The 24,196-nt window shown below is 36.0% G+C and overlaps 1 protein-coding gene across 3 annotated transcripts in view; it reads left to right on the forward strand.

The window, feature by feature from the left end:
* Positions 1–24,196, forward strand: part of MOB3B (MOB kinase activator 3B) — a 235,524-nt gene that overhangs the window by 79,163 nt on the left and 132,165 nt on the right. For all 3 annotated transcript variants that reach the window (XM_027839743.1, XM_027839742.1, XM_027839744.1), the window contains one exon: positions 15,812–16,428. In XM_027839743.1, the coding sequence (XP_027695544.1) occupies positions 16,011–16,428 (418 nt within the window). In that variant the 5' untranslated portion in view covers positions 15,812–16,010. The remainder of the gene's footprint in view (positions 1–15,811; positions 16,429–24,196) is intronic.

Raw genomic sequence — 24,196 nt, forward strand, 5'->3', positions numbered from 1 at the left:
AGCATTCCCTCGCAGCCAAGAAGAATTCTCTATGCATATTTTTGTAGCACACATGTTTTATAGCTATAATGGATCTATTAAGCAGAAAATATGGAGAACACATGCAGCTTCTGTCTGTTTTAAACTGTTTATTTGAATTTTAGTTTTCACCTTCCAAGAGACCTTCCCGCTTACCATCTTCCATACTTTGATCTATTTTTTAAAGTAATGAACTACAAAATTGTCAACATGAACATTTTCATTTGCAAATGAAAGACAAGAGAAAGACATGAGAAAAAGGGGATTGTTTGTAAAATTGTGACTATTAATAACAGGTTTTTTAAAAATTCATTTTAAATTTAATATGGTAATACCAACATTACCCTGCTTATCTGAATCCTTTTATGAATCTTTTCTGTTTATTTTAAAAATCGTCCTTTTACACTTCTTTCCCTCCTTCCTTCTTTCCTTCCTTCCTTCCTTCTTTCCTTCCTTCCCTCCTTCTTCCCCTCCCTCCTTCCTTCCTTCTTTCCTTCCTTCCCTCCTTCTTACCTTCCCTCCTTCCTTCCTTTCTTCTTTCCTTCCTTCCCTCCTTCCTTTCTTCTTTCTTTCCTTCCTTCCTTCTCCATCTCTATCATTAACCCATTTTATCTTCCCAAGTTACTCCTATCCAAATAAAAATTCTCCTTTGTAACAAATCAGCATAGTTGAACAAAGGAAATTTGTGCTATATTGGTCATGTCTGAAAATGTATGCCTTATTCTTCACCTCTAGTTCATCACCTCTCCACCAAAAGATGAGAGGAGTGCTTTGTTATCAGTCTTCTGTAGTTGTGGTTAGTCATTACATTGATCTGAGTTTTTAAATCTTTCAAAATTGTTCTCTTTTACAAAGCTTTAGTCATTGACTAAATTGTTCTGTTCACTTTAGTTGACATCAGTTCATATAAATCTCAGGTCTCTCAAAATCCATCTTTTTAGTTATTTCCTATCACAGAATAATGTTATATTACATTCATACCCCATGACATATTTAGCAATGAATGGGTACAAAGTCTTTCCAATCTTTGCTACAATAATAAGTGCTACTGCAAATACTTTCATATGTATGAGTCTTTCCCCCATTTTAAAAAAGTCTCTTTGGGCAATAGGCCTATTAGTAGTATTTCTTGGTCAAAGGGTGTACATAGTTTGATAATTTTGGGGTGTAGTTCCAGTAATATTGCAAAATAGTAGATCAATTCATAGTTCCACCAACAATGCTTAATATGCCTAGCCTTCTATTCTCCAACAATTGTCATTTTTCTTTTTTGTAATCTTTGCCAAGTTGATATGTTTGAGATGAAATCTCAAAGTTACTTTGATTTATACTTATCTTTTTATTACTTATATGGAGCATTTTTCATATGGTAGTTGATGATATGTTTCTTCTTTTGAGAACTCCTTGTTCGTATTGGACAGTGGGTCTTATTCTTTTTTTTAAACCACTTTATTTTTTAAAATAATATTTTATTTTTCCTTCAGTTACACGTCAAGAAAATTTCTAGCATTCATTTTTACAAGATTTTGAGCTCCAAATTTTTCTCTCTTCCTCCTTCTCTCTTCTGAAAATGGTAGGCAATTTGATACAGATTATACCTGTACTATAAAAATATTTCCATATTAATCACAGTTGTAAAAGAAGAAAGATCGAAAGGAAAAAAAACACAAGAAAGAATAATGTAATTTTAAAAGGTATCTTTTGGTCTGCAGTCAGAGTCCATCAGTTCTTTATTTGGATATGGAAAGCATTTTACTTCGTCAGTCCTTTGTACTTGTCTTGGATCATTGTGTTGCTGAGAAGAGTTGAGTCATTCATAGTTGATTATCACACAATGTTACTGATACTGTGTACGATGTTTTGCTGGTTCTGCTCATTTCACTGTGCATCAGTTTGTACAAATCTTCCCAGATTTTTCTGAAATCTGCCTGTTCATCATTTCTTATTGCACAATAGTATTCCATTACATCCATATACTGTAGCTTGTTCAGCTATTCCCCAATTGATGGGCATCCCCTCAATTTCCAATATTTTGCCCCCCAAAATGAGCCACTATAAATATTTTTGTACATGTAGGTCCTTTTCCCATTTGTGTGATCTCTCTGGGATATAGCCCTAGAAGTGCTATTGCTGGGTCAAAGGGTATGCACATTTTTAGAGACCTTTGGGCATAGTTCCAAATTGCTCTCCAAAATGGTTGTATCATTTCACAACTCCAACAAAAATGCATTAGTGTTCCAATTTTCCCACATCTTCTGCAACATTTATCTCTTTCCTGTTTTGTCATGTTGGTCAATGTGATAGATGTTGTAGAAGTAGAAATGATATGATCTGGCAACTGATTAGCTGTGGGAAAGCAACTCTTCACATCTGTTGGAGACAGAGAAGAAGTAGATTGTGCCAGGCACATCAAATCACCACCACCACCTCCATCATCTTGACCAGAATCTTTCCATCGACCCTGATGGAGACAGCCTAGGATCCCGAACCCAATAAACTTTGGAATAGCAATGCTTTCAGCCCTGGGCCCATGGCCATAATCTGAAAAAGTAACCCTCTGGAGCTGTAGCTTTATAACTCTAACTGTAGATGCTGCAGCCACAGCTACTGAAGACCTAGGAAAAAATATTCTTGTCACCAAAGTAGTTGGCATCATTAAATGGTTCTCATCAAAAACTGATACAATTTTGCTAGTAGAATTTGTTATGAAATTACATTGAAGAATGTAAAGCATGTTCAGTGATTTTTAAGTTGTGTCTAATTCTTTGTGACCCCATTTTTTTTTTACAAAGATACTGGAATGGTTTGCCATTTCCTTCCTCAACTCATTTTACAGATGAGGAACTGAGGCAAACGTGGTTGAGTGACTTGTCGAGGGTCACAGAGCTAGTGTCTGAGGCTGGATTTGAACTCAGGAAGAGGAGTCTTTCTGACTTGAGGCCCAGCACTGTATTTACTGTACCACGTAGCTGCCCCAATATTAAAGAATAGGTATTGCCATCTGCTTTGGTGCTGTACCCTAAAGACCATGACATGGTTTTTCCATCTGACTTGCAGAAACCTTCCAAATGTGTTGTTGCTCCCCATTAGGTATGCTCTTAGAGGCCAGGGACTGTGTTACTTTTATATTTGTATCACCAACACTTAGCCCAGTGCTTTGCACATAGTAAGCACTTAATAAAAGTTTTTCCATTAATTTTATTCATGTGGGGTAAATAGGAATAGGGGATCAACAATGTTACCAACATTGGGTACCTGGGTGACTGGAAAAACGGTGGTGGCCTTGACAGAAATGAAGATGCTTGGAAGCAGGAAAGGGATGTTGTGTGACTCAGATAATAGATGTAAAGAACTTTGTAGAACTTAAACTGTTATAAATGCCATTTTTTATTGTTTAATGGTAATAGTATCAGTTATTATCCTTCAGTTACCAGGCCTTCTGTCTGGTGATGATTTCATTCTCTGAGCCTACAAGTACATTCCTGCTGAGCTCAAGCAATATTTATAGAACATTACAGAGGTATACTGGTAAATGTTTAACAACCAGGTTCTCCAGGCCTGGCTCAGTTCAGAGTATGCATATATATATATATATATATATATATGTTAAAGTTTAATCTGCATTTTTAACACTTTTATAAGTCTAAATAATTAAGAAAACAATACATAGCCTCTTTCTGAGGTGTAAATGCTCACCCTGAGAATTTAACAGTTTGCATCCTTGAAGAAGGATAACTTTTGGGGAGAAGATAACTAGTTAAATTTTGAGTATGTGGAGTTTTAGATGCCTCTAGGACACTCAGTTTGAAGTATTATCATTGTCATTATTATTTTTGTTCTTATTCTCATATTCATTGTAATTCATCTGGAAACATTCCTGGACAAGTTGTTATCCTGTCCTTGTTCAGGCTCTTTCTTATTTTGTTGTTCTTCAGTTGTTTCAGCCGTGTGTGGCTCTTTGTGACCCCCTTTGTTTGTTTGTTTGTTTGTTTTTGGCAAAGATACTGGAATCGTTTGCCATTTCCTTCTCCAGCTCATTTTACAGATGAGGTAACTGAGGCAAACAAGTTTAAGTGACTTGCCCAAGTCACATAGCTGGTAAACATCTGAGGCTGGATTTGAAATCAGGAGAAGGTCTTCCTGACTCCAGGCTTGGCACTCCATCCACTGATAGTATAGAAACTCACATAAACTCATCTGTTACAGACTCACTGAAATCATCTTTGGGGTAATTCCAGTAGCAGAGTATGATGAGGTTGATTTGTACTTCATCTTTTTCCCACATGGTTTTGAATTCTTCTAGTAGGTCTATGTATTTTGAGAATTCTTCATTAGAAGTAGTTTGATGGTCATAAAAATTACAATTTATTGATTCTTGATGTAGGTAGTGCAGTGGATAGAGTCAGGAAGACCTGAATTCAAATGTAGTCCCAGACACTTATTAGCTGTGTGACCCTAGGCAAGTAATTTAACTCTGCCTCGATTTCCTTATCTGTAAAGTGGACATAATAATAGCACCTATTTCCCAGGGTTATTGTGAAGATCAACTGAGAAGATAATATTTGTGAAGCACTTAGCATAGTGCCTGACACATAGTAAGTGCTATATAAATGTTAGTTATCATTATCATCATCACCTAAGAAATTCTTGATGAAGAAACTCACTCAACCAATGAAGGTTAGTAAGTGTTCTGCAGTTTATCATTTTAGAGATTTGCCTGGGCCTTAGAAAAATTAGAAAGATAACTTGCCTTGGATGACACAGACAATATGTGTCAGAGGCAGAACTTCAACCCAGTTCTAACTGACTCAGACCCTGTGTCTCTATCCACCTTGCCACAGTACTGCTTTCTATAAAATATTTTTAAATTATATAAATTTGAAATAATAGCAATGTTAAAAACTAATCCAGGGTGTGCATACACACATACACACATATTAGTAACATCATCAGATGTGATAGTCAGGATGACTTCTACAAGCCAAGGCTTAAGTTGGAACATAAATAGAGCATGATTTATTATTATTAAGTGGAAACTTAAAAAGAGAGTGCATCTCTGACAGACTTCAAATAAAGACATTTGGAGGTGCCAACCGCATCAATGCCTGGATGAAATAGAGGGAGCATTTATTATTATTTTTTATCTTCTTCATCTACCATTATAAATGATGCCAGGTAGACTTGTTAGTTGAGTCCAGGGGAATTTCAGCATTGCCCTGAAAGAATGATTTCATTTTGTGGTTTACCATTAAAAGCCTCCAGGACACAAAGCAAACAATGGCTTTAGTAAAATGAAAGGTCACATAAGGTAGTGAGAAATGATGGTCCTAAGAAGACTATGAATTTCTGGTTATCTCATTTTCAGAAAGAATGGGAACTGGGTCCCATCTTGAGACTTGAGAAGTCAATGCCACAGTAAGGAATTTGAAGATGAATAGGAGACTGGTCCATTTTCAGCTTTGCAAGAGCCATCCCATTGTGCTTCATCATTTTCACATCTTGTGGCCCAGAATCTTATTTCAGTAATGCCACAAAAATGCCCCTGAGTGTCTCAGCTACGAGGATGAGTCCCAGTTCAGAATACAGTTATTCCTTTTCTTTGAAACTGGGTGTGTATAACCACAAACTTTTGAAGTGGAAAGAGGGATGGAACAAGCAGTTAGAGTGGGGAGAGTGATTTGTTTTCCATTAATGCAGATAATGTTCTTAAAAATACTTAAAGCCTCTGGCCTTATAAAGTCACTATGAATTTATTAGGTCAGAGACTTTAAGCAATTTTAAAAGAAATCTGCATTTTGTGTGTATTTCAAAACTTTAAATGATTTGTGATTTTTAAAAATGTGAGTATTTCTTTCACTAAGAGCGCCAAGATAGCAGCTTGTCCTTACCCCAGTAGATGGTTTTGTTAGTTGTTGTAAAGTAAAGTTCATTACCAAGTTGACCAAAATTTGGGTTACAATTCTCTCTGCCTTCAGCTAGGCTTTAATTTAGTTAACACTACAGAGTATATGTTCTGCCTTTGAATAACTATGATCAATTCCAGGCCATTAAAGAAAAAAAACTTTAGTGGAAGATATGACTGGGTGTATAGTCAAAATTCTGTGTGCAAAGAAATGCGAAAGTATTTCAAATATTTTATAACTTATTGAAAACTGATTGGGATATGGTGGAATTAAGTAGGCATTGGTAGCATTGCTGATAGAGGAAAAAACAAGAAAGTAGTTTCTTATTTGAGCAAAAGTTAACTGATAAGCAATAGAGCTCATTTAGTGTTAGCGCTGAAAGGAACGTTATTAGTGATCATCACCTGGTCCAACTCCCTGCTTTTAAGATAATAGATAGTATCTATTTAGAGCTGGAAGGGACCTTAGAGGTCATCTAGCCCAGGGCTTCTTAAACTTCTTCCACTCCCAACCCCTTTTCACCTGAGAAATTTTTGCAAAACCACAGGTATATAAGTATGTATAACAGGAATACAAATCAACCATTTGCTGATAATAAATCATAAAGAAATTTATTTTAAAGTAATTCTTTGCCTATGCCCAAAGGGCTATAAAACTGTGCATTCCCTTTGACCCAGCAATTCCGCTTCTAGGTCTGTATTCCAAAGAGATCATAAAAATGGGAAAAGGACCCACATATACAAAAATATTTATTGTAGCTCTTTTTATGGTGGCCAAGAATTAGAAATTGAAGGGATTGCCCGTTGGGGAATGGCTAAACAAACTGTAATGGAATACTATTGTGCTATAAGAAATGATGAGCAGGCAGACTTCAGAAGAACCTGGAAAGACTTACATGAACTGATGCTGAGTGAAGTGAGCAGAGCCAGGGGAACATTGCACACAGTTAACAGCCACACTGTGCATTGACTTACTTTGATAGACTTGGCTCTACTCAGCAATGCAAGGATGTAAGACAACTCCAAAAGACTCATGATCGAGAAAAGCTATGGAATCTGAATGCAGATGGAAGCGTACTATTTGCTCTCCTTTTCTTTGGTTGTTTTGTTTTGATTCTCCTTTCTCATGGTTCCTCCCATTGGTTCTGAATTCCTCTTTACATCGTGACTAATGTGAAAATATGCTTAGTATGAACGTATAAGTAGAGCCTATGTCAGATTGCATGCCGTCTTGGGTGGGGGGAGAAAATTTGAAACACAAAATTGTATGGAAGTGAATGTTGAAAACTAAAATTTAATAAATAAATTGTTTAATTAAAACAATTCTTTGCTATACATATAATTTTACCATTTATTAAAGATGAAAGCAAATTTACATACTAATGAAATAGATGTGCTTGTTTGTTTTGACATAAAAAATTAAATCTTAGAGAAATATTTGATACTGCAGGATGTAGAGCATCTTTGATGTTTTTAGTATTTTGATTTTGTAATTGTCAGTGCTGAGAATGCCATTTTGCATAAATATGTAGTACAAAATGGCAGAAGTAGGTTTAAGGCCATTTCAAAAATTGTTGGAAATTCTATGCTCATCCTAAGCCAAACTTCATTTAACGTTTTTTTAGGAAACTCAGGTTTTAAACCTGCGTCATTTGATAACTCAGAAAATTCTTCTTGAACTTTTAATGACAGATGACTGATGTTTTTGATTTCAATTGAGCATGGTTTATGAACCCAACTTATTTTTTTTAAGAATCAAAATTTGAAGGGAAGTGTTTCTAAAACTGTATATCCAGGCACTTCAGATGATCAATTATAACTCTTACAATTAAATCTTTGGGAAGGCTATTTTCAATTATAAAATCATCTGTAACTGTAAACATTTCTAAAGAACCATTTCCACCCTATTCTTCCATATGTTAACTTTTTTAGTAAAACTTTCATTTTTATCTTCTTACATAAATATGTTAATAATTTTTTCTATGAAGTGATATGTTTAAATCATTGAATTTTTTGAAAATATCCAACAAATAACACAGTTTTGAAAGCCATAATTCATTATGAAAAAAATTTTTTAAATCGGATTTCTACTCAGTCAAAAATATTACAACTTTATCTTTCAATTTCAATAATCTGATTAAACTTCACCCTTTTGAGAGCCACCTTACCTCTGCATGTAGTTAATAAGCTTTTGTAATTGGGCTTCATGTCCTTCCAAACACTTGAAAATAAACAACTGTGAAGGGCCCAGCTTTTAATGAAGTTAATGATTTTGATATTATCACGAAGCACAACATCTAACTCTGGTGATATTTTTTTGGCCACGAGTGCCTCCTGATGAATCATGCAGTGAGTAAAAGCGATATGTTCATTGCCACCACCTTTAACTTTGGCTACAAATCCAATATTCTCTTCCATCATTGCTCCAACATTGTCTGTACATACTCCAACACAATTTTTCCACTGTAAATCTTCATTTGTGAAAAATTCGTGACTTTTAAGATATATATATTCTCCCCCTTTGTGTGCCCTTCCAAAGGGTGACAAAACAATAATTCCTCATATATGCTTCTTCTGTAAACATATCTTACATGAAGTAACAATTGTGCCACATTAGAAATACCAGTTTCATCTAACTGAGTTGCAAACTTTGGGCTGCTCTTAAGCCTGGTAATAAGCTGCCAGAATTGGTCATTATTAATTTCAGAAATTATTTTGGAAACAGTATCATTCAGCAAAAGAATTTTACCAATTGTGTCCCCATATGTTTTCCCATGAACTGTTTCTGACATTTTAATAGTAGCAGGTAACATAATCTTCTATTGCATAGGGCTTTTTCATAAGCTGCAAGTAAATACTTTTCATTGACAGTAACAAATTTCTCAAAACATTGTTTTTCTTTATTTGAAGATTTTAAAAGCCGTTCAGAATATTCCTTTGGTTTATTGCAGTATACTGCATGCTTTTTATTAAAATGTTCTCTTATTTTGTCTGGTTTCATGCTCTCCGCAGCCAAAACTTCATTACAAATTAAGCAAAGAGGTTTTTCCACACCATCATCATCATTAGAAGCAAATCCATATTGCAAAAATGATTCAGCATAGTTTCTTTTTCTTGTCAATTTAGGTGTACTGGAACCTGGTAGTGAAGACTCTGCTGCATTGTCATCAGTATTTTTACCTCCTCTGTCTAAATTTAGCCACTTATCCATAACCAAAAAATATTTTGGTCCTAAAATATAAATAAATATTACTAATAATTTATCAAATAAATACTCGCTTTAGATTATGAAGTTGTATTTGTGCTTAATTTAAAAAAATGATGTTCACACTTACATAACACATACAGCAGTGATGATGAAGAAATATTATTAAAGGGCTTTTGTCTTTACTTTCTGCAATTAAACACTTATGTTTCTGTAAAAGAAGGCGATAGCAACAATTTTTAAAATCAAACATTCTAACAATACAATCCAAGGATATACTAATTTGATACTTACATGCTGAGGAATGACGGTAGGAAAAATATTAAAAGTCTTTATTTTCTGTAATTAAATTATTATGTTTCTGTAACAGCAGAAAGCTTTGTATGTACAGTAAAAACACTGCAGTTCATAACATACAATAGTCTTGAATCTGAGCAGAGATGTTTCTGACAATGTTTGTTGGCATTGTGTGGCGTGACTGTGTGCATAGTACAAAGTGCTCGTGTTGTGTGTTCTGAACTAAGGCTGCAGTGAAATCATGCAATCCAACATGGGTAAGTGCTGCCAGAAATACCTTGGGTTCATTATGGGTTTGATTTTGAATTAACTTTTGGTTGTTGCTCATTCAGAAACCTTTTACTGTTGTCAAATTTTTACGACCCCCACATTCAGTTATGTGACTCCATGTGTGAAGTCATGACTCACAGTTTAAGAAGCACTAATTCTCGCTCAACACTCTCATTTTATGGAGGAGGAAGTATGGCTAGGAGACTAAAGTGACTTGCCTAAATTCAGTTTACGTGTAAATAGACTGAGCCTCCCAGAAGTTAATTGACTTACCTAAGATAAGGCAGCTAGTACTACAAGGATCTGAACCCAAACCTTCTGACTCCAGATATTCTTTAAAAAAAAAATTCTTCTTGTATTTTTTTTAAAGGAACTGTGATTTTCATTGGTTTAGGACAGTAGTCTCCAAATATTTATGATTGTGCACCTCAATAGTAAAAGAAATTTCGCACGCACATCTACAGTATATGTACATTTATTTATATATGTGTTATTGTACTAATATATACGATATAAAATATACACAAAAATATAAATTTAAAAGGGTGAGATAAAAATAAATAATTTAAATTTTATTTTTTATTATTTTAAACAGTATAAACCCCTTTTTTACTCTTACAAAAATATTACTAACATTATTATTATTATTGGTAACAGGGAGGAAATCTTAGTGCAGCTGAAAAATACAGTTGTTTTCTATTCCAGTTTAAAACTGAAGGGGTGCATAGAGGGTGGAGAATCATAGTATGATAGTCATAAGCATTGGTATGATTTCAAATGCAAAATTCAGGAAGAGAATAAGTACTCATATGCATCTACAATTTGCCAAGCGCTTTATAAATACTATCTCATTTGAGCCTCACAACCCTGAAAGATACTATTAATTATCTCCATTTTGCAGTTGTGAAAACTGAGGCAAACAAGTGAAGTGACTTGCCCAGGGTCATGCAGTTAGTAAATACCTGACTCTACATTTGAACTCAGGTCTTTGTGACTTCCAGTCTAGTGCGTATCTACTGTGTCTCCCTAGCTGCCTAGGTGGAAGAGGAAATTGAGTAGAGTTCAGACAAGTTATTAATAATATTTTTAGTGAAAGCAGTATAACTAAAAGCTTAATTATTTTTGAAAATTGTGCTTCAACACTGATACAGTGATTTAGAAGTCTGGCTTATTTGCTTTTTCAGCTGTCACAGCTGAACTAGGAAGAATCTGTAGACTATAATTACCAGCATCCACAAAATACCATTTTCAAGTCACTGTCATAATTGGTAGGTGAAAAGGTGTTGTTTAACTCTTCATTTCCTTACACTCAGAAGTTTTCTCCCTAACCCTGAAAAAACTTGCAAATGAAAAAAAAAATGTCCTTGGGTCCTGGGATTGCTACCTCATACAGGCTCTTCTGGATTTCCCCTAATTGTTAATAAAAGACTGGGCCAAGCAGGCCCCCAGGGCTCTTGGCTCAAGTGAACCAGGTTCTTTCCTGAGGGAGCTGGCTTCTAATGATAGGGATCAGATTGGCTCCTTCTTATCACTGGCTTTCTATGCCCTTATCCCAGGGCCCTGGGGAAACACTCAAAGCTTAGGTTTAGTTCCCCAAAAGAGATTATTTGAAAGATCCACAGTGAATAAGGTAGATAAGATGTAGGGCAGCCATTAATTTCCTCAACTACAGAAGGAAACTCATAAACTGTCATTGACAGAAATTTAAAACAAGGTCAAGAAACCTATTATGCTATTCTAGAAGTTTGATACTTAAAACATAAAACATTTTGAAGTATTGCTGTCTTCACTTAGGCTTTGCACTTTCCGACTGACTCTGTCACTGTGCATGTCTTGGGACCAGCCAGGACTGTTGATTATCTTTTTTTTCAAGAAGCCTATAGTTGTAGAAATTTCTTCCTGTTGAGCTTAGAATTAGATTAGATTAAATAAGCATTCATTAGGAATTTACTATGTGCCAGGTACCTAGCTAAAATGGGAATATAAATATATTCCTGTCTTCCAGGAACTTATATTCAAAACTGTAGGTGGGGGGCAGAGCTAGGCCTGAGTAGGAGGGAACATGGCTGGTGTGGGTGCTTCCTCAAATGCAGGTTCTAAGGAGAAAGTCACAAAGTAGCGGAGGAAGCAGCAGGGTGAGGATCCCCTTTCCCATATTCAAGGTTTGAGAGAGGCTTAAACAGTCCCTACAAGACTGCAGACTGAAAGAGAATTACAGAGGATGAAATCACTCCTTTTAAGGTGTACGGGATGGGGGTGTCTGTAAAAGGATACCTACTGCGTGCCAGGTACTGTCCTAGGTGCTGTTTTTTTTTGGGGGGGCTGGGGGTTGTTGTTGTTTGTTTGTTTTTACAAATAATTATCTCATGTTATCCTCACAACAACCCTGGTAGGTAGGTGCTATTATTAACCCCATTTTACAGTTTAGGAAACTGAGATTAGGGACTTACCCAGGGTTGCATAGCTATTAAATATCTGAGGCTGTATTTGAATTCAGGTCTAGCTGAGTCCAAGACAAGTGCTTTATCTGTTGGGCTACCAACTACCATTTGTCCCAGCTTAGTGGCCTTGACATGACAGTCAGGCAGTGGTAGGAGGAACGCAGGAAACATGGGATCAGTGAAGAGATTGCTTCATTATTCCAAAGTGCAAGTCTTCCAGTAGTAAACCACATATGTTAGTAAAAGTGGCTGAGGTGCTCAGCTCAGCTTTTGTCTTTGTAGCCACAGTTCCTGGTACATAGTAGGTGCTTAATAAATACTTGTCAGATTGTGGCTTCAGCAAAACAGAATTTGAATCCAGGTCTGTCTGATAAAAAGGTTGGTTGTCTATCCATTAAGACATGCTACTTTTCTTTTAATTAGTTTTATATTTTTATTGATACCTTTTTTACATTAAATTTATATTCCTCCCCCTCCTATACTCAGCAAGACATCCCTTATAACAACAATAACAAAAGGCACTTTATCAAAACTAACCAGCACAACCATCAAGGCTGACAGAATATACCATATTCCATCAAAACTGCTTGGTACTGGCTAAGAAATAGAGTGGTGGATCAGTGGAATAGGTTAAGTATGCAAGACACAATAGTCAGTGATTATAGTAATCTATTATTTGATAAACCCAAAGACCCCAGCTTCTGGGATAAGAACTTACTCTTTGACAAAAACTGCTGGGAAAACTGGAAAAGAGTATGGCAGAAACTAGGCATAGATCAAAATCTAATGCCATATACCAAAATAAAGTCCAAATGGGCTCATGATTTAGATATAAAGGCTGATACTGTAAGCAAATTGGGAGAGCAAGGAATAGTTTACCTGTCAGATTTATGGAGAACAGAAGAATTCGTGACCAAACAGGAGATAGAGAACATTACAAAAAAGCAAAATGGATGACTTTGATTACATTAAATTGAAAAGGTTTTACACAAACAAAGCCAATGCAACCAAGATTAGAAGGAAAGTAGAAAATTGGGAGAGAATTTTTACAACCAATCTCTCTGATAAGGGCCTCATTTCTAAAATATATAGAGAATTAAGAGTATACGATATTCTGTACTCATAGTCCCCTGTCTCTGCAGTGAGGTGTATTTTCTCAACTCTTCTCTGAAGTCAAGTCTGATCATCATAACTGCACAGCATTTAGTTTTGTGTTTTCATTCATTCTATTTCATCACTGTAGACATTGGGTATATTGTTTTTCTTGCTCTGCTTACTCCACTCTGCATCAGTTCATATGTCTTTCCATGCTTTTCTGAATTCCTTATATTATTTTTATGGCATAATATTCCATTGTAATCTTGTACCCTTAGTCATTTCCTAATTGATGGGCACCTACTTTGTTTCTAGTTCTTCCCTACTATGAAAAGTACAACTATGTACACTTAAATATAATTGGGACCTTTCCTTCTGCCCTTGAACTCCTTGGAGAATATGCTCAGCAGAAATTTCTTTGTCATAAGTTATAATCATTTTATACTGGCAGCTAGGTAGCACAGTGAATAGAGCACTAGGCTTGGAGTCAGAAACACCTGACTTCAAATTTAGCCTCAAACACTAGTTCTGTAATCTTGGGCAAATCACTTAACCTCTGTCTGCCTCAATTTCTCCAACTGTAAAATGGGGATAATAATAACATCCACCTCCCAGGGTAGATATATCTCATATCAAATGAGATATTTGTAAATCGCTCAGTTAATGCTTGGCACATAAGATATGCTACATAAATGCTTATTTCCATCTCCTTTCTCCATTTTTTAAAACATCATTCCAAATTACTTTCCAGAATGTTCAGACAAATCCACAGATCAACTGACAACCAACAATTTAATAATATGCCTGTCTTTCCATAATCATTCCTGCATTGACTTTTCATCTTTTCTTATTTTTACCAGTGTACTCATTGCAAAATGAAACTTCAGAGTTGCTTTGCTGCATTTCTGTTTTGATTAATAATGGCTAGCATTATTTTATATTTATTTTGAATTATTTGCAATTCTTTTTTTGAAACTTTTTGTTCATTTCTAACCAGTAAATCACTGGAGAATAACTCCATAGTTTTTTGTTAATTCCTTATATAGTGGGTATCAGACCGTTGCTAGAGATTTTTGATGAAAGATTTTTTTCTGTATCAGTAATTTCCCCTTTTATTCAAGCTTCATTGATTTTGTTGGTGTAAAAGCTTTTCAATTTCATGCAACCACTTTAGAACCCTTTCCCCTATAATGTTATTTAATGAAACAAGAAGTAGACATCATGATTTCATCTTAACTTCAATTCATTTCAACAAGCCCTTACTATGTGTAAGACTCTATTCTAGCATTAGGCATAGAAAGATAGAAGTAAAAAAAAAATAGTTCAGCAGTTAACATTCTAATGGGCAAAAAATTAAAAAACTATTTAGATATTGTATTGATACAATCCTTTTTACATATTGTTAAGAATAGTACAGTAATGTCAGGTTTTAAAGCTGGATGGGACCTCGAAAACCATCTACCCCAACCTCCTTATTTTATAAATAAAGAAATTGAGGATGAGGGAAGATAAGTGAGTTAAGACCACATGGATAAAAGTAAATATGAGGTGTAGAATATGAATCCAGATCATCTATCTTAGCTAATGATCCTTTAAAAAAATAAAATTTTATTGATATCTTTTGCTCTTACTTATTTTCTCATATTTCTCCAATTCCCTTTTCCCAGATTGTCATTTCATATAACAAAAAAATTTTTTAAGAGACAAAAAAGAGGAAAAAAAATCAGTGAAGTCAACACATCAAAAAAAAAAAAAATCTGAAAGTAATGCATGTTGCACACCCCTGGTAATCTCATCTCTGGAAATAAGTTGGAGGTTCCTTCTCTTATCTCTTCACTGGGGTCGTGCTTGCTTCTTTGTAATTTTTACAAACATTTACTTTCAGTTGTTTTGTGGTAATTTTTGTTTCTATTTACATCATTGTAGTCATTGTCCATATTTTTTTCCAGTGCACTTTCCAGTGCTCTGCTTTACTACAGGATCAATGACATGCACAGGAACCTGGGACTTGGCTCTTTTAGATTTTAGCACCATGTTAATAAGGCAAAAGTTTGATTCCTTAGGCAAATCAGTTATGTTCTCCCTGTTTAATGGTTACAGACTACACTGCTGACATAATGAAACATGCTGCTGGTGACAAGGGTAGACGATGTAAGAAAATGGTGAGAACATAAATGCATTCCCAATGAAGAAAGAACAGCTCAAGTTGAATGCACTGCTTATGATTTGTAGAGTCATCTTTCCATATGAAGTGTAGCAAACAATCCATTGATAGACATTATTTTGAGAAATGTCTTCAGATTGTGTCTATATTGGCAAAATCTAGCAGAGACTTTTAACACTTATTCAAGTATGAGTAAGTCTATGAACATGTGAGGTTTTTTTGTTTGTGTTTGTTCTTTGCCAACTTGAACAAATAACCTAGATTCACAGATTGGTTCTTTCAACCCATTAATATTCTTCATCTGGTGGATGAAGGTCTAGTCAACTAGGAATGTGACTAGTTCACCTTTAATATCACATGAGAGTGAAGTGGATTGAATGCAAACCAGGCAGTCACATATATATATTTTTCCCTTCTAGCTTCGGGAACATGAAGTCTCTTTTGAAAACATTCAAAAAGAAGAGCGAGGGGACTGTTTAAAAGAGACTGGGAACCGTGGCTGCAAGACTGGGGCCCGAGGACTGGCAGTGGAAAACCCTCCTAAGCTGTGATATATCACCAAAAAGCTCTTGGTGCCTTTTTGCCTCCTGCAAAAGAAGAGAAGAGGACAAAAAGACAATGTCAATAGCCCTGAAGCAGGTTTTCAATAAAGACAAGACCTTTCGGCCTAAGCGCAAATTTGAACCTGGTACCCAAAGGTTTGAGCTCCACAAAAGGGCACAGGCCTCTCTGAACTCCGGGGTGGATCTGAAGGCAGCAGTGCAGCTACCCAGTGGGGAAGACCAGAATGACTGGGTTGCTGTTCATGTAGTAGACTTCTTCAACCGTATCAACTTGATCTATGGCACGATCTGTGAGTTCTGCACTGAGAGGACCTGTCCTGTGATGTCTGGGGGCCCAAAATATGAGTACCGGTGGCAGGATGACCTTAAGTACAAGAAACCTACTGCACTGCCAGCCCCCCAATATATGAACCTTCTCATGGACTGGATTGAGGTACAGATCAATAATGAAGATATATTTCCTACCAGTGTAGGTAAGTCCAGATATGATGTCTTAGGTGACATTATGACATCTATTCCACTGCTCTGAAATATTACTGCAGTTCCTAGATATTACTTTACATGCTGGATAGCAATGGTACATGTTAGATTTGATCTTTCAAATTTCCTAGAGGCTTGATCCTTTTTTTTTTTTTTGATTGCAGGCATTCAGCCCTGTGCACTTCTTTGTTGATCTGTTAGTTGCAGTTCATCTGCTGCTATTATAGATATTAGCCTGTCAGTACTTCTTGCCAAGTATTGTATCCCAGTGATCTGTGTAGTAATGAAAAAGACCAGGAAGTGAGCATTCTGGAGAAATAAAGAACTGGCTATCCAGTCTTTCCTCTACCTCCTTATTGCCATTAAAAAGAAAAAACAAAACAGCCAGAGCTGTTCATTATAGTACCATTAAAGAAATATAAATCCAGTTCTAGATCTCTAGGGCCCATGCAATGAGAATGAAGTAGTGTTATTTTGATTGTTTCTTCTGTATCATCAGAGTCATAGTACTTATTCATAGTTGGAGGCAGGAGGTGAGGAGACAATCTGATCACCAAACCCATTCTGTTGAATACCCATTATGCCTTTTCAGAAAAGAGACCTAAAATGAATCTGTTCATAGTACATGCTGTGCTGTTCATCGCCTAGGTTCATTCACCATCCCAACCATTATGTAATAATTTCCTAAGCATGCAACACATGCTCATCCTTCAAAGCAAAGTTAAACAAATGTTTCTGAATTCATCAACTTGCCTATGTATTTCTTGTTCCTTTCCTCAGCAGGGTTTGGTTTTCTCTGTTGTGTTTGCCCTGTTTTGCAGGGTGAAAAGCTTTGTGTTTTCCCATCCCCTTCCTCATTAGGGTTTAGTTTTCTCTGTTGCATTTTCTCAAGTTGCAAAGTTTCATTAAGGAAAATTAACCAGTATAATTACCAGTGTCAGAAACCAGTCTTTCCCAAACCAGTCTTCCTCCATTACATGAAGGGGATTTGGGGAGACTAGTAATATTTCTCCCTTTAAAATATGACATATGCTATGATATTGTATACCAAAAGAAATTTACTATGGGATAGGTTTTTTTTCCCATATAAAAACAAGCTTAGCTTTCTCAACTTCGTCCCAGAGTTTCCTAAAGCCCTCTTTATTGTGAGAGACCCATGTCCCTAAGATCTGGGACCAGCATTTATGAGCCTGGAGGTGTTTCATGGCCAAAATAACTTCATAAGCGCTGTCATCATTAATACCATCCTCTTATCTTTTAAAATGCCATTATTAATTGCACTCATCTTTTTTAGCTTATCTTTTAGAAGAAATATTCTCACAGTATTCTTCTCTTTCTTTTCAAATTCCAACTTGCTTTTCTTTCTCTTGATCTTTGGGCAGTCATTGTGAGCCATTGTCATGAAAATTATCCTGATGTCTAGAAAGGATCACGTAAAAAGGGAGCACTTGGTTAATGGGAATATGGAAATCACATTAAGAATGGCAGCATTTAAATCCAAGGCATTTTTCTTTGCTCCTTCCTGAGAATTGAGACAGGCTCGGGCCTCGTTTTTCCCTATGCAAAATAGAGAAAATGGAAAAGGAAAACAGATGACAAATGGTCTTTGCTCTGGATCAGTTTTCCTACATAAGCATTAAAGCACAGTTGTTGGTTTCTGTTGCTGAAAAATAGAAGGAAAGCTTTGATTGGCTCATATATTAACATAAAATAAAATAAAATATAGTAGACCCTTTTTATTTTGGGCTGAAAACTTGTGCTTAAATGAGAGTTTATCAGACAGATGTGACTTCCTTATAATTTGTAGTCTCCTTCACTCTTTCTTCCTATCCCTTACCCCCAGTTTGCTTTGTTAAGAAGCTAACAAATGCCTCTGTCACCAAAAAAAAAAAATGGGAACAACAGATCATCAAATTCCCCAATCCAGTAATGACTTCAAAAGCAGGAACTGCTTCCTCTTGAGAAAAGCATCACAGTTTAACATCCTTCAGTGATAATGACTAAGAGAATAATAGAAAGGGAAAATCTTGTCACAGTCCCATGTCTGTTTAGTTGTAATAAGGTGAATTTAGAGAGATGGGGTTGCTTGGTTTTCTGTTAGATAATAAGATAATGCTTTGGATGTGAACCTCTGAGAGAGTTGAGGAGAAAAACAAGGCTTTGCCAATAAATAATTGCACTTTTTCCCCACCTGTTTTTTGGGGGATCAGAGATCATAGAAGGATAGAGTTGAAATGGATTGGAATGATCACTGGATCCAGAGATTCTTAAATTTTTTTGTATTGTGGTCCCTTTTGTCAATCTGGTGAAACCTATGAACTCTTTCTCCCAGTAGTGTTTTTAGAGGCACAAAATAAAATGCATAGGATCACAGTGATATTTAAATACAGTTATCAAATTTTTTTAAATGAATTCAGTGACTTCAAGTTAAGGATTCTTGATCTAATCCACCTGTTCATTTTACAGATGAGCAAAATGAAGACCAGAGAATTGAAATAGCTTGCCAAAGGCACAAAGAACATGCATGAAAGAGTTGCAGTATCCCATTTAAGCCAAAAGGACAATTTTCCCCTCTTCAGTCTTTGTTCATTTGGTGAAGGTTAGTCCCAGGGTGAAATTTGAGATGGAGTTAGTTAGTCTGGATGTCCCAGAGGAGATGTCCTTCACAGCCAATAAGCAAGAAGATACTAGGGAGAAGGACAAGATGCTTAGGTAATAGCACCAGTGAGCCCCCATTTTTTCCCTTCTGTTGTAAAAAAAGAAAAAAATTGTCAGGCATTGTAATTGAGTATGAAAGCTTAACTTTAAGATGCTTAATGGGTTTTCAGCTCTGATTAAGGTATTGTGGCAGCATGTCTTACTTCAAGACTAAAGGCTGCCAGAATATACTAGCTGTACAGTAAAACTAGTTCCATATCTATAAACCGTGAAACAATGGACAAATCACTTAATTTCTCTGAACCCCAATTCCCTTATTTGTAAAATGTAAAATTTATAGTATTTAGACTACCTGCCTCACACAGATATGAGGAAATCACTTTGTAATCCTTAAAGGCCTATACAAATGTAAGCCATTATTATTGCAGATTGAGACTCAGTATTAGGAGGCAGTTGATATTTTGCCAGACACTTGATTATCTGAAATCTCCCAGAGGAAGGCAGGCTAACATTTAAGAAGCATCTTGTAATATATTTAGTTTTTGTAATTTCTATAGACAATTGTATTTTTGGTGCTTTTTCACAGCATTTGCTGTTTTCATCTGAAAAAATCTCCCATGGGACAGGAATGGTTTAAACAAAAATTCTGTGAAATTTGGGAGGATCTATGGAAATTATTTGTGGATCTGATTTATTAAAAGGATTTACTCTGCGACGATTGGATTCAGACGCCTCTCCTGTATTTGGTTATCTATGGAATAGAATGAAAACAATGTTAAATAACCACCCAATATAACAATACATGGCTAGTTGGCCTAACTCTCTTTGCATGACTTCTGACAAAGAGGTCTAGGGGATCCATACTCAGGTGTGGTAGGAAGCAGGAAAAAAGGGATGATGGAGATATAAAACACATGCAAGACAGAATTTGGCCTATCTAGCAAGGCAAATTGCTGGCTGTCCTTACCTACCCTGTGATCACCATTACCTGTGCTATGTAATATTAATAGGTCTTTATCTCAGGTGACAAGTTGTTATATCTCAGTACCAGCTGGAAAGGGTAATTGGATACTTCATATTATGTGGAAGCCAGAGGTTAAAAACATTAATGCTTCAAAAATAAAATTATTAGCATCTTTTAACTGTTTTAACCATGATTTCCAGTATTTAATCTACCAATAGTAGCATTAAAACCCACAAATTGAGGTAAGGAATAAAAACAGCTAGTCTGGAGACCCTAATTTTACTACACACTTGGCTAGTAAAATGGAATTATTAACAAAACATAATTTTGTAATTAGTAAATTCAACTTAGTAATTCATTGAGCATTTATGAATTACTTTTTGTGTTACAAGACACAATGCTAGGCAATAGGGATACAAAGACAAAAATGAAAAACAAGCCTTTGAGAATTCACATTCTGCTAGGAAACACTGTTCCCTCTGTTTTTGGTCATGTAGCGTATGGGAGTTGAGATTGGGCACGTGAGGCAGAGCGACCTAATTTACTCTGGTGACCAGGATCTAGGATACTTGGAGTTTGTAGATGTATTGCACGTAACCTGTGTGGCATGTGTAACATTCTTGATATAAATTAAGTACATATATATGCATATGTATATATATATATATATACACATGTCTGTGTGTGTGTATGTACTTATCTTTCCCCTCCACATGTTTTGCAAACAGAAAGTACTTGCTTAATAAATATTTGCTGATTAATTTGAGCTTCCCAGTTGATTCAAAAGAATTTTTAGCACCCTTTAAGTAGTCAGCTCTTTTAGCACAATTAAAGAATTGTGCTAAAAGAGCAGACTATTTAAAAGGATATTTTGATTTGTCTAGTTAGAAAATCAGTATTTTTGTCTTAGCTTTGTAGTATGCACCTGTATAACAATAATAACTGTATAACAGATTGGAATGTATGCTATTCCTTTGTATTTTGTCACTAAACTTGTTGTCAGCATCATTTGTGTAAAATCATTGTGCTAGATACTGGGGATAGAGACGCAAACATATGCAAAACATTGACCCAGGGCTTAACCCAGTTCACCCAGCTGTGATGACTCTTGAAATTACTCCACCTTATACTTCATGAGCTACATTTGACTTCCTAAACACTCTAGGGACAGACAGGCCAATTATGTCCAGGCTGTAGGATATCTGATATGTTTCTGTATTGGCCCCAGAGGTCTGGAGGACCCCCTCCCACTCCAACCTTGTTTCATTAGGGGACCTTCCCTGAGGGGAAGAAGGGTTCATGTTCGTTCAGGTGCTTACTCAAAGCAAAAATGACCCTGTAGAGTTACCATACATATACCAGCTGTACAGGCCATCTGGCTTTGCAATAATCATTATGTAATTTACCAGACCAGAAAGTGTCTCTATATATACCCAAGGTATCAACTTACTGCTCGTTAACATCTTTGCCAAGAAGTGGGGAGAAGGGAGAAGAGAAGAGGCTGGAATCAGTCAATTTGCTACTTTTTAGAATCCTGTCATGTACCAGTTGTAAAGTTCAAGTGAGAGGCAGCCTCTGATAATAGAGAGACATTCTCAAGGTCAGGAAGACTGATTTCATGCACCGAATGTGGGATCCTGGATAAATTGCCTGATCATTGAGTGTTCCCAAGCAACCCTAAGACTCTTAAGTCTGCATTGGTAGAGGGAGTTTATTCTGAGTCCTCCCTCTTCCTGAACCCCCTTTGCCTAGAAAGTCCAAAATCATTAGTGTAGTATTCAATGCCCTTTACCTATCTAATCTTGCAATATTTAGCTCCCATTGCTTCTTACATAATAAATTCGTGTTTTAGGCAGATTTGCTTACTCACTTTTGAATCACCGTCGACTGAGGTTGCCGCAAGCATTTACATCTCTGCTTCTGCTTTTACCAGTCCTCCTAGCTGAAATACTTCCTTATCCATATATAAGAATCATTCTAACTCTTTAAGACATTGCTTAAATATCCCTTCCTCTGTCATTTATTCCCTAAATACTACAACCTACAGTGAACAATCAGAGATTGATTGAGTACATTACCAAAAGATCCCTTTTCTGAGCTCATATAAAACTTGACTCATCAGTGATAGAACTTAATCTTCCTTGTAATTATGTTTTTTAATTACCTTTTCATGTTTGCATGTCTTTGCCCCCCTTAAGGAAAAGATGTGTGTGTGTGTGTGTGTGTGTGTGTGTGTGTGTGTGTGTGTAAAAATAGCAGTAGAGGTGCCCTCAGCAAAAACAGGGAATGTTAAACAGGAGGCATGTTTAATGAGAAAGTTAAATGGTGAGTTCAGTTTTAGGTGTTTTTAGTTTGAGGTGGAGATGTCTACCAGTGTGTGGCAGGGTTGGATTTAGTTAGGAAGTCATCGGTTCAAATGCTGTCTCTGACACTTAAAAGCTTTGTGACTATGGGCAAGGCATTTGACTTCTCTGAGCCTCAGTCTTTTCACCTGAACATTGAAATAATGGAATAATATCTGAAATAGCTACCTCATAGAGTTCTGAGGCTCAAAAAATGCAGGGCACATTGCAAATTTTGAAGTGTTATATAAATATGAGACAATATCTCATATAGGATCTTGAAAGAGAATTTGGAAACACAAAGATAAGGAGAGAGTGAATTGCAGGAATCGGGAACAGGTTGTACAAACACAGGCACTTGGTGCCTTCAACAAAGATTAAGGGAGAAGCAAATTGGCCAGTTTGGTTAGAATGGAGAATGTTTGAACAGGAATAATATGGAGGTTGGAAAAATTGGAATCAGATTGTAGATATTTAAGTGCCAGGCTGAGGTGTTATAGTTTATTCCAGAGGCAATAAGGAGCAACTGAAAGTTTTTGAGCAGAAGAGTAATATGTGTGAACCTATAGCATGGCAGCTATATGATAGATAGATTAAGGAAGGCAAATACTTGTGTCAGAGAGACCAGAGTGCTGTTGTAATTATCCAGTCTAAAGGTGATGAAGACCTGAACGAAGGTGGTGGTATTGTGAATGGAGAGAAGATAGATGTGAGAGCTATTTTGGAGGTAGAATTAAGGGGGCTTAATACTTGATCTATTATGGGAAGTGAGGGAGAAGAAAGTGTCAAAGATGTCTCCAAGGTTACAAACCTAGGTGAGTGGGAGGATGGCAATACTTTGAACAGAGATAGGGAGGTTTGGAGAAAGGTCAGATTAAGTAGAGAGTATGAGCCCAGTTTGGGTTATGTTGACTTTGAGATGCCTACCATGTAGAAATGTCCAGCACGCAGTTAGAGATGCAGAGCTGAACTTCCATATGGAATGATATTATGGCCAGATAGTTTGGGAGTCTTTTGTTTTTTTTTTTTTTTTCATGCAAAACATTTCCATAATAGTTGTGAAAGAAAACATAGACAAAAAAAAACTCAAGAAAAATAAAGTAAAAAAATATGCTTCAATCTATATTTAGACACCATCATTTCTTTCTCAGGGAATGGATAGCATTTTTCATCTTAAGTCCTTCAGAGTTGTCTTGGATCATTGTGTTTCTGAGAATAGCTAAGTCATTCACAGCTGATCATCTTACAACATTGATGTTACTTTGTATACAGTACTGTCACTTTGCATCAGCTCATGCAAGTCTTTGTAGGTTTTTCTGAGAGCTTTCTGCTCATCTTTTATAGTAAAATAGTATTCCATCATAATCACATACCACAACTTGTTCAGCCTTTCTCCAATTAATGGGCATCCCCTCAACTTCTAATTCTTTATCCATAGAAAAGAGCTGATATAAACATCTTTTGTACATATAGGTCCTTTTCCTTTTTTTTAAATCACTTTTTGGATACAAACCTAATAGTGGTATTACTAGGTCAAAGGGTATGCATGGTTTTATAGCACTTTGGGAATAGTTCCTAAGTGCTCTACGGAATGGTTGAATCAGTTCACAACTCTACCAGCAGTACATTAATGTCTCATTTTTTCCACATCCCCTGCAAGATTTGTCATTTACTTTTTCTGTTCTATTAGCCATCAGAGTATTTTTTCATATGGCTATACATGGCTTTGACTACTTCATCTGAAAACTTCATATCTTTTGATCATTTGCCAATTGGGGAATGGCTCTTTTTTTTTTT

This window comes from Vombatus ursinus, unplaced genomic scaffold (genome assembly GCF_900497805.2).
Source record: "Vombatus ursinus unplaced genomic scaffold, bare-nosed wombat genome assembly UNPS02014832.1, whole genome shotgun sequence".
Classification (NCBI taxonomy): Eukaryota; Metazoa; Chordata; class Mammalia; order Diprotodontia; family Vombatidae; genus Vombatus; species Vombatus ursinus.